Source organism: Salvelinus sp. IW2-2015, unplaced genomic scaffold (assembly GCF_002910315.2).
Source record: "Salvelinus sp. IW2-2015 unplaced genomic scaffold, ASM291031v2 Un_scaffold789, whole genome shotgun sequence".
NCBI classification, from domain to species: Eukaryota; Metazoa; Chordata; class Actinopteri; order Salmoniformes; family Salmonidae; genus Salvelinus; species Salvelinus sp. IW2-2015.
The window spans coordinates 413,854-426,171 of NW_019942614.1; the positions used below are offsets into that span (position 1 = coordinate 413,854).

The window sequence follows — 12,318 nt, forward strand, 5'->3', positions numbered from 1 at the left end:
CAGAGAATGGAGCTTTATCGTTGCTCTTTCAGTTACAGGCCATAGCTCATTTCACCGACCTAGTCTATTCGCGTAATCGGTCACGAAGCCTTTAGTTCAAAATAAATAGGTCTCCTCACCTCCGTATTATGTAAAACAAATACATTTTATTTATTTATTCACTCATGTTATCTTATACAAATAAATACAAATATGTTATCAGCTTAGATTTAATTGTGTTATATATAGATAAATCTAACATTATAAATAATATTAAACATTATCAGAGAGGGGTTGCCTATACGTTAAAATATTTGATACAACATCCAAAATAAATTCAGGTAGGCCTATGACATTTATGCATTTATTCTTGACAAGATCTACCCACCACGTATTACAGCACACTTTTTCATTCAAGTTCATGAGAAAACTATAATTTCTCTCTACATAAACACAACAAATAGCAGGCCTCAGTGGTGTGTGTAGAGGAGGGTATGCGCAGGTTTACACCGTATACRCACTTTTTTTTCAGTGGGCATTGCGTGTATTAGCCTAAATGTTGATTAACTATTATTTCTTCACATTTTAGATGCAGCAATGGGCACACGGCGGTATGCCTACACGGGATTGTTCCAAAATCCAATTAGCAGGAAAATACCATTCTAAAATGTGCACCGCACATGTGAGAGGTTTCATGGATGGAGATTGAAATATCCATAAGAAATGTAGATACTATGGGAGATCTAAAGATGCAACAACCTTCATCAGTTGCTAATGTGCATTTGGCTGCTAGACAATGAAATACAGTTGAAAGAAAACCAGTAGAACAGGATAATGCATATGAGGAAGTCTTTATCAAATAATTGCCTCCACCTTTCTATGGTGGGATTTTGGCTATAGGCTACTTTGAAGAAATGGTAAGGCATGCCTCACAATACGGAGTAAAACATCTAGGTTTCAAACAATTAAGTAACAGGAAAAATATAGTGATGCTAAAGATAGGCCTAGCCGTCTTCTGGTAGACAGAAAGGCTTTCCCAAAAACGGGGAAATGTTAACTAGCTACAAAGTAGCCTACGTCTACCTGGCAGAATGATGTCATGATTATTTGCATTAATCCAGTGGCCATTTGTTTTGCAAACTCCATCTCATGTGCTACAGAAACACCACTAACAAACAACAGTGCTAGGTGCCGTCACACTGGAATTATTAAAGGGCAACTACACAAAAATAGTTTTATCTTAGATATTTCCCAGAGCTCAAAAGTGGTCTCCTGATGTGGTATTGTTATGGACATTGTTATGGACTTTGAAAGCATTGTTATGGACTTAGAACATCCAATTTTGTTGTTTTTCTATAAAACAAAGTGTGACTTTGAGAGTGAAAATCTGAATATAAATAAATAGATCTGAAACCTTTGGATTTCTGACTCAGTTGACAGCCTAATTTATCTGTTTCAATAGTATGCCTACAATTAGCCTACTTGCACAGTACAGCGTGGGTTGGCCTGACTGTGAAAGACCAATATGGAATATATCATTTTAGGTAATACAGAATGTATGTCACGGTTTCCCATATAATTTTTCACACAGGGCACCTTTCCTTCGCTGGGCGGGCCATTTGGGAWTTTTTTGGGCAAAATTAGAGTATACCCACTTCTTCAGGCACCACTACACCACTGCCAGGCCCATAGGCAATAATCCTACAAAGATTTAAAACCATACAAACACTGTTTACAGTGAAATGTTGTTAACACACTCTACATATGCACCTATTCTATAGACAATGTAATACATAGGCTAGATTTACAATACCACAACCTATCTTTAAAACTATTGGTCTTCTTACAATGAAGGCCTATAAATAGGAAATAGACCAAAACCAAAAAGCACTCTTTCATTCTAAACGGTAAAATTGGAAACGAACATTCTTTTATACGAGTAGAATGTGAAGAAAAAAACGTTTAAATATGTATTCTACAGTATTTTTTGCCTCTTGGTTTGGGGGCTTATCTCCAGAATTCTTTATCTCGGCCTTCTCTGTTCCATTCCGTTGGGCAGAAATCCTGCAATAATAGGCACCGGCCATATGAGGGCAGCCACACTCCACACTATTATCACTAGAGTCATGAAACAAGCCACWAGAGTTGACTCGATGGGTTTACGGTTCAATCTCCAACTTTTGTCCCCATTTAGTTCGTCAAGGCTGAAGTCAACACAGCAGAAATTGATGGGATCCCCCGTCTGCTGAGCCTTTGACTTGCCGAATCGCCGGTATCGTGACATGCCACATCCAACACACAGTCTAAACTCCTGCTGGCCGCCGGTGACTCCGAGGTGTTCGATGAGAACAGGTGAGATGGCTCTGTTGATAGCAGCAGAGAAAAAAGCCCTTCCATTGTTATTGGCGGTATATATAAACACATCGCACTGGAAACCGAAGTTGCTGTCCCAACGAGCCACCAGCGAGGTGGGGAAAAGTCTCTGCACGCTGACGTTGCACTGTGGCAACGGCTGTAACGAAGTGTCTGACGAGGAGGCTTCGCTCTCCTCCACGGATCTCTTCGAGTAGTGCACGTCTACCTCCAAATTGGCCAAGAATCTGTTGGTGGAGTTGATGGGGGGTAACAGGAGGTCCTCGTCGCTCCAGCCGTGGCACCGCTGGAGTAGTCCGGCAACCGTGGTTAGGGCCAGCAGAAAAGTCGGGGAGTTGCTCAGCATGGCATTGGGTGCGTTGCTCCTACTCGCATGATGTTCCTTGGGGATGCAAGGCAACTGACGAGGCGTGTCCGTCGTTAATAAAATGCAGAAAACGGCCGTCTCCAGCGCGTACACAAACATCCATAGTGTGCATCTTCCGTTGCCGGAGAGGACAGTTGGAAACGTCAGTTGCCCGTCACACGCACCGTGCGCGCCCCCTCCCTCGATTTGGTTCCGAAAGTAACTGGCTTCTTGCCAAACTGCTACTGGGCGCTACTTTGCAAGAGATACGCTGTGGTGTGCTGCGAGGACCCTGGTAGTCTCTCTCTCTCTCTCGCTCTCTCAGGTGTGTGAGGAAGAAAAGCAGGAGTCGCCCTATCTGGGAACATGCACTGCAACCTTAGCGCCTCTCTTTACTTAATGCGTGACGCGGCTTCAGGGACAGGGTGGGTGGAAGATGCTGTGCGCAAACACAAGGCATTCCCCTCTTCCTCCCTCCCTGTAGGATATCTGCAACCCTGGGACGAATGAGTTATTGTGTAATGTATGATTGTGTCAAAACATATCATCCTTATTGCTTTCTATTTGGCCAACTGAGTCCCTATGCCCAAAGCCTCTAATATGAATTGTGATGCAGGAAAATATGTGTCCTTATGACTCAAATTTGGACTTTGTCAAAAGAGTAAAATGTTCAATGGTGCTAAAGCGGATTCGAGATTCAGCACCATTGAACCGGAAAGCAACCCATGAACTCCACAGTTCAGCACCGCTGGACAATGGACTGGGAGAATTCCCTTCCAGTGTGACATTTCCCATTGGTACAGACCTAGGATCAGTTTCCCCTCCCCCGACCCCATTAATGGGGAAAATGCTAAACTCTCCCAGATCAGCCTCAAGGACCAACTTGTCTTCGCCCCTACTCCAAGAAGCCCTACAAACCAGAAGGCCTTGCTAAGAAGAAGTCCTGAAGGGGAAGGCTCCCATGCTAGACTGTTCAGCCATATTTAAAACAATAAACCTATATTATAGTAAATAATTGGGTATAAATCTGCAAATAAACAACAACAAAAAAAAKATTTAAATCCCGGCCACACCATCAGTGATTCCTGGCCTGTCGCTACCTCATCCTTTCTATGAGAAGGTATAATAATCCCATAATTGGTGCTCATTCAACAGAACCAGTCAATCCATTGATTATCCTCAAATGCCTCTTCAGGGTGAGTCTGTGTGCACACCGGTTGATGGTAATTACACAAGCATAAGATGGCAATGAAATCCACCTTAGGATGCCAGGAGCAAATCAAAGCAGGTGCCGGAGATGAATTGCCTTAAGGGGAAGTAATCAAGTTAGATTCTCTCTCTTTATGATAATGGATTTAGTCTTAATTAATTATATTTCAGCCCCAGTCAGACTGCTTAGAGTGCATGTTTAGATGTGTTACCACCAGCAGACTCAGTAATGCCATTTTTTGGGATCAAATCAAATCAAATTGTATTTGCAACATGCGCCGAATGACCAACTGCAGTTCAATAAATATTTACTAAATAAACTAAAGTTAAAAAAAAAAGTAATCTAAAAGTAACACAACAAAATGACATAACAATAACGAGGCTATATACAGTTTGTGACAGACAGCCGTTATGGAGTAGCTATGGTGCACTCAAGGGTAGCCAGGCACATCAGTAAACCTCTGTCACTCTCTATAAGCATAGGTAGGGCACCTTGTGAGAGTAACTCAGCTGTTCTGTGACACATTGGATTACTTTTTGACTGTATTTGATGTTGGAAAATACAATGAACCTGTCACGACTTCTGCTAAAGTCGGTCCCTCTCCTTGTTCAGGCGGCGGTCGACGTCACCGGTCTTCTAGCCATTGCCGCTCCACCTTTTATTTTCCATTTGTTTTGTCTTGTTTTCCTGCACACCTGGTTTACATCTCCTCATAATTACTATGTGTATTTAGCCCTCTGTTCCCTCCATGTCTGTGTGGGGTATTGTTTATTGTCGAGGTTGGCACGCTGCCGGCTGGTTAGCGCCAGGTTTTATGTATTACCTGTGTTTTGTGGCAGCCGGTACTTTATACTTTGTTTGTGGTACTGTGTGCTGTCCTACTTGTTTTGGGCATTTGGCATTGGTGACGCTGTTGCCTTCTGGTCTTACTACTTGCCTCAGTAATGTACTTCGTGTTCACTCATCTCTGCTCTCCTGCGCCTGACTTCTATGCACCAGCTACACCCATCGTTGACAGAACCTCAATGTGTTAGGAACACCTCCATTTTGTGAGTGGGGAAACCTGATTAGATTTACAGCCACAGTACGGGGACAGAGCTGGCTGCAGTGTTGGCAGGGCTCTTTAATCAAGGTTGTCCGAAACCTCTCCTCTGCCACCATGTAGGCTATTGTTCTGTTCTGTGCCTTCAGGTTTTGTATAGATCTGATTAGATTACGCTCACACACATAGCAGTGTCACAGAGTTCAATGGAAGACGTCCCATGGACGTCTATATCACATGTCTGGCTTGAAGCCTGGCTGAAGAGAAAATAACACATCCTGGCTGCTTGTCTTGTTGCAGTTGACAGTTTCAAAACAGAGAATTTACCCCACAAAACACTTCATAATTTAGACCACAGGTATGCATAAATCACATTCATTGCAGGGTCAAATAAACTAAAGATGATTGTTACGAATTCCCTGCCGGTGACTGTTATCAGCAACTCACAACTCTAAGCTCCACACTCCACTCCCCATCCCCCATGACCGGAGCCTGAGAGTCTAGACTCTAGGGGGTAACAAAAACCTGCCCCTCAAACTATCTCTGACCTGTATGACCTGTGTGACCTGTGCCCTGATAGATCGCTAGGGAGGTTACTAGAGGTCCGGACATCTGCCCATCGTCTTGACTCTGCAGGTTACACTATACTGTCAGTCTCCCTCAAGCAGTGGCAGAGAGCAACATCTGTCTCTGCCCATCAACAACTGGACTCACTCATATCTCTGGACTGGTGGGATGGTGTGGGTGTCCAAAGTGAGTTGTGTGACATTTGTGTATTGTTCTTCATAGTTAGTTGCTATGATTGTCTGTTGTATGTCACTCCTCTGAGTTTACTGTGCTGTGTGATACTCTGCAGATGGCATATGCAATCTATACAGTCCTTTCACATTTACTACTGCTATATTCTATATCTATGCATTTGTGCCCTGGTGTATTCATTCGGTATGTGTGTATTAATTACCCCTGTTTCTGTCCATTACAGAACCATTACACTCTTCGGCTGTCCCCATAGGAAAACCCTTTGAAGAACCCTTTTTGGTTTCAGGTAGAACCATTTTGGGTTCCATGTAGAACCCTTTCTACAGAGGGTTCTACATGGAACCCCAAAAGGTTCTTCCTGGAACCAATAAGGATTCTACCTGGAACCAAAAGGGTTCTCCTATGGGGACAGCCGAAGAACCCTTTTAGAACCCTTTTTTCTAAGAGTGTACCATTTCACTATCTTTCCCACTTTATGTGCATCCCCATATTAATCTTCCTCAGTGTGTTTAAATAAAGTTCCTGTGTGTTAACTCTTAGGCTGCTTTATTCCCCTCTAACCAGGGGACGATGTCAGTGAGTCACAAACCAGTAAAATACTTGGAGCCGGATCACTGTCTTTTACTGATATACACTAATGTCATATGGGATATTCCTTATTCTAACTTCCCTTTAATGTTTAAGCCAGAAAACCACTATCAACGTGAGAGCCCTTTTCAAAAGATAAGAGCCAGGCTTTACAGGGTTAACTGTCACAAGGGTCATCAACTTGGAGAGAGAACAAAGCAAAACAATAATGACACAGTTTCTCTTTTTATTTTTGTCGGGAATATGTATGACACTTGTATGAATTATATTTCCCTTTGAACTGCTTGAATGGTTTAATTTGCTGTGAAGGACTGCCTCCAGCCTTTTGATGTGAGCACCAGCTGAAATAAAAGACAGGTCGCCTCTGGCCTCAATTTGCACCTGAAAACACCTATCCTCCTTTATTCCTCCCCTGTTGTTTATTAGGTCCTATTCTGTTCCATCTTTTCCTTGAAAACTCCCACACACACACACTCCTCCTCCACTACACACACACACACACACACACTGCTTGACACACTGATCGAAACACACAATTACAGAGACACTGACACACCAACTCGCCCACACATTCCCAAATACTGGCCCCCTCCAAGTATCAAATACAGTGAGGGAAAAAAGTATTTGATCCCCTGCTGATTTTGTACGTTTGCCCACTGACAAAGAAATTATCAGTCTATAATTTTAATGGTAGGTTTATTTGAACAGTGAGAGACAGAATAACAACAAAAATATCCAGAAAAATGCATGTCAAAAATGTTATWAATTGATTTGCATTTTAATGAGGGAAATAAGTATTTGACCCCTTCTCAATCAAAAAGATTTCTGGCTCCCAGGTGTCTTTCATACAGGTAACGAACGGAGATTAGGAGCACACTCTTAAAGGGAGTGCTCCTAATCTCAGTTTCTTACCTGTATAAAAGATACCTGTCCACAGAAGCAATCAATCAATCAGATTCCAAACCTCCACCATGGCCAAGACCAAAGAGCTCTCCAAGGATGTCAGGGACAAGATTGTAGACCTACACAAGGCTGGAATGGGCTACAAGACCATCGCCAAGCAGCTTGGTGAGAAGGTGACAACAGTTTCTGTGATTATTCGCAAATGGAAGAAACACAAAATAACTGTCAATCTCCCTCAGCCTGGGGCTCCATGCAAGATCTCACCTCGTGGACTTGCAATGATCATGAGAACGGTGAGGAATCAGCCCAGAACTACACAGGAGGATCTTGTCAATGATCTCAAGGCAGCTGGGACCATAGTCATCAAGAAAACAATTGGTAACACACTATGCCGTGAAGGACTGAAATCCTGCAGCGCCCGCAAGGTCCCCCTGCTCAAGAAAGCACATATACATGCCCGTCTGAAGTTTGCCAATGAACATCTGAATGATTCAGAGGACAACTGGGTGAACGTGTTGTGGTCAGATGAGACCAAAATGTAGTTCTTTGGCATCAACCCAACTTGCCGTGTTTGGAGGAGGAGGAATGCTGCCTATGACCCCAAGAAACCATCCCCACCGTCAAACATGGAGGTGGAAACATTATGCTTTGGGGGTGTTTTTCTGCTAAAGGGACAGGACAACTTCACCGCATCAAAGGGACGATGGACGGGGCCATGTACCGTCAAATCTTGGGTGAAAACCTCCTTCCCTCAGCCAGGGTATTGAAAATGGGTCGTGGATGGGTATTCCAGCATGACAATGACCCAAAACACACGGCCAAGGCAACAAAGGAGTGGCTCAAGAAGAAGCACATTAAGGTCCTGGAGTGGCCTAGCCAGTCTCCAGACCTTAATTCCATAGAAAATCTGTGGAGGGAGCTGAAGGTTCGAGTTGCCAAACGTCAGCCTCGAAACCTTAATGACTTGAAGAAGATCTGCAAAGAGGAGTGGGACAAAATCCCTCCTGAGATGTGTGCAAACCTGGTGGCCAACTACAAGAAACGTCTGACCTCTGTGATTGCCAACAAGGGTTTTGCCACCAAGTACTAAGTCATGTTTTGCAGAGGGGTCAAATACTTATTTCCCTCATTAAAATGCAAATCAATTCATAACATTTTTGACATGCGTTTTTCTGGATTTTTTTGTTGATATTCTGTCTCTCACTGTTCAAATAAACCTACCATTAAAATTATAGACTGATCATTTCTTTGTCAGTGGGCAAACGTACAAAATCAGCAGGGGATCAAATACTTTTTTCCCTCACTGTATGCTCCAGACTGTGCCCGGCGAATGGAGCGAAAATGTAAATTACTTTCTTGTTCATTAATTATGCTATAAAAATGTAAATTGCTTCAGCGCCAAAAATGCTAATGGGACAGAGATAAGTCTCTCTTGTGCCAAAGGAGAATGTATAAAAGATTAATTTTCTCAAAATGTATCTAAAAAGAGACCTGTTCGTGGCTTCTGGTCTCTCCTCCATCCACTCTCACTGTGCAGGAGCAGACAGGCACTATTTCTCTGTACTATAGGCTCACATAGACAACCTGTTACATTAGATATTGGCTATTGGATAAATTTGTCTTCACATCCTCCGTGCTCTCACTCCTTTTGTGGATCTGAGCCTTGTGACTGAGTCCCTTGATTCTTCTTACTTCTGCTGTTCCTTTTCATTCCAACAATGGCAAGGCAAGTCCCCTGACCCATCACCATGGTAACCAGCTGACCTTTACTTATTGGTTGAGATGAGGGACAATTTAGAAGTGGAGAGATTTAGAGAGGAATTATATTATTAATGTCCATTTGATTCTATCTTTAGGAGAAACTTGAAAAGTGCCTCTGGGTAGGATGTGTGTTCAGGTTAGGGTTTATGTTAGTTTCTATAGCTACTTGCATGTCTGGTGCATTGTCTTACATCAGATAGCACGTCGATTCCACCTGCACGGATTGAGGGACGAGCGTCGCGGAGAAGTGACGCCATCTGACGTGAGACAATGTGGCTGGAGTGGTTTTGTGTCTACTCATACAGTGAATGAGAAGTTTGATATGATTACATTTGTATATGCCTTAAAAAACAACAACAGAGACAACACCACTATAAATGAGGGGACTGACACACCAACACACACACACAGACACTCTAACACATACATTATTTTTGTTGTTGTTGTATTGTTTGTATATCGATGTATTTTACATTTGTGTGACTGTCCTTGTCTATTAGTGTAGCAGTGTTTTCTTATTTATCATGTTTTGTGTTTTTTGTGGACCCCAGGAAGAATTACTGCTGCCCCTGTGAAAGCTAATGGGGATACAAATAAACAAATCAAATCAAATGGATTACAATATAGATTGAGTGTTGGACAGGCGGACTCAAATGCACCCAACATATATTGTGATTGTGGTGAGTAACAAAATGTTTCGATCTGCAGAGATCAGGGTACACACAATCTTCCCTCCCCCTACCCCCCGTGTCTGTGAGACTGCAGAGGGATCCACAGGAGAGAGGAGCACTAATTAGTAGCATTAACTACCGAGGAGTCCTGTTAGGAGCCGTGCGGGATGGCGGGCGAAGGAAGGAAGGAAGCGTTGTGTTATGTACTGTATGTGGAAGTGCTCATCTCTCTCCCAGGAAACAGAACTATCAGCCTTGATGAGGCAAAGCAGCACAGTTTATTAGACACACAACATCAAGACACTTAATTAAAACAAGACGATGTGAATCTGAACTCCCATGTCAACCTGTTATAATGGCATGGGAAAGATCAGAGGAACGATACCAACTATAATGTCTCTGTGTTTCTTAATAAGGCCCTCTCAGGAGATTCAGTGGTTGTTGTGGGCTGGATGGGTTAGTATGGGGCAATATTGTTTGGGGCAAATTATGGATTTGATTAGAAACTCATGTATTGGCACGTGACGTATAGGCACTAATACCAAACTACTTTTTTGTTAAGTTTGTATCTTGAGTTTATTGTTATGCAGTTTCTTACTACAGTACTATGATGGTTTGTCAGAATGCATACCACTGTTCGTGAAAAGTAAGAAACTGTATAACAATGCTTCTGAGAAGTAATCGTTCTCAAAATAGAACTGATCTTGCTGTTCCATCTGACAAATAAGAACACCAGGGTCATAGTTAACACACTTGCTTGAACACCAAGGGAAATGTTACAGTTGACATGGTAATGAGCTTGGATGTCGATGTCCCCGACGTTTCTATGGTCTCTAACTAACAATTCTACTCCTTCTGCCTTTCAGAACCGTCCGTCTTCACCCTACCACCGTGTTCCTCTTTTTCTATATTTGTCTTCTCTGGGAAAAGATCAATGAAGGACACAGTGCACGGCCGGCCGGGCGCCTGCTGAGGGGCTGTCGACGTGAAATAGGCCTTGGAAATAACACCACACTTATCAGACCCTCTGAACAATGGTCACAGGCAGAGACTGATCAGGCCCTTCCTCATTGGACTCTGGGAGCCAAGATGGTGTGAGATTGCTTCTTGCCTGCGCCGATGCCGCCACTTCTCAGCATGGCTGACGTGGATGTGAATCACATGGCCGTCCCCCAAAAGGTCACCTTTTGATAGGTGGGAACCGACCAGTCCCCCCCACCACCTTCCACCCACAGCATCCTCTCCTCTACAGTCACACAGAGGATGAACATTTTCTCTCTGATGCTGTGTGATTGTTTTGTCTTTGTTGTGTGTGTGTGTGTGTGTGTGTGTGTGTGTGTGTGTGTGTGTGTGTGTGTGTGTGTGTGTGTGTGTGTGTGTGTGTGTGTGTGTGTGTGTGTGTGTGTGTGGTGTGTGTGTGTGTGTGTGGTGTGTGTGTGTGTGTGTGTGTCTGTGTGAACTGTAACCACCCTCCGAAACATGGCGAGAGGGTGTGATTAACATGGGTTGTTTGTCATGGTTGAGCCTGAGCGGTGGGAGGGAGGAGGGGTGTGGGTGAAGGTGGAGGTGGACTTCTGCTTGCAGAAGAGATGACTTTAGTTTGAAAACAGGCATCAGAGAAAGTGTTTGAACTGACATTCAAAGGCAAAGAGGGAGCTGATCAAATCTGTCACTCATTAGCTCATCCCAGAGTAATTGTTGATGAATAGATAGCTGTGTTATTTTACTATATTGGTTTGAGATCTATTACTTAAATTGCAAATTAAAGAAGTGGAATCATGTTGTAACGCTCGTCGGAAGAAGACCAAGGTGCAGCGTGCTTCTTTATTAAAAAACCGAACACCAAACAAAACAACAAACGTAACGTCTTGAAGGCTACACAGAGCTAACAAAAACAACATCCCACCACCTAAAGTGGCAAAACAGGCTGCTTAAGTATGATTCCCCTATCAGAGACAACGATAGACAGCTGTCCCTGATTGAGAACCATACCGGCCAAAACATAGAATCACAAATCATAGAAATAAAGATCATAGAATGCCCACCCCAAATCACACCCTGACCAAACCAAATAGAGACATAAAAAGGCTCTCAAAGGTCAGGGCGTGACACATGTAATAATTGTGAAACTAAGATGGAGAGGATGAGAGAAAAATAAATGAAGGGTGAAAGAGTCTTATCCCAACCACTGAGCCACTTATTCTGTGTGTCCCCTCCAAACCAAAAACAACCTTCCAACAACCACAATAAAATGACATTCCTGGTTCATTGCAGCCATTGAAAGAACCCACAGTTCTCCTGCTTTGATCTCATATAACCTCCCACACTGTTAAAATTAACTAAGGCAGTGTTTCACATCTACCTTCTACCACATCTACCTTCTCACATGAATATCAGTGTTACCTCTGCTATAACTTACATAGTCCTTGTCACGCATTCTAGTTTCTTTATTTCTATGTTTTCTATTTCTTTGTGTTTGGCCGGGTGTGGTTCTCAATCAGAGGCAGCTGTCTATCGTTGTCTCTGATTGAGAATCATACTTAGGTAGCCTTTTTCCCACCTGTGTTTGTGGGTAGTTNCGTTGTCTCTGATTGAGAATCATACTTAGGTAGCCTTTTTCCCACCTGTGTTTGTGGGTAGTTGTTTTCTGTATAGTTTTAGTTACCTTACAGAACTGTTCGTTTCT

General features: G+C 43.1%; 1 protein-coding gene across 1 annotated transcript; it reads right to left on the minus strand.

The window, feature by feature from the left end:
• Positions 1–126: 126 nt before the first annotated feature.
• On the minus strand, positions 127–3,089 carry LOC112068930 (transmembrane protein 158-like). Its single transcript, XM_024136161.2, has one exon. The coding sequence runs from the start codon at positions 2,816–2,818 to the stop codon at positions 2,003–2,005; it is 816 nt and encodes a 271-aa protein (XP_023991929.1). The 5' UTR covers positions 2,819–3,089; the 3' UTR covers positions 127–2,002.
• Positions 3,090–12,318: the final 9,229 nt, after the last annotated feature.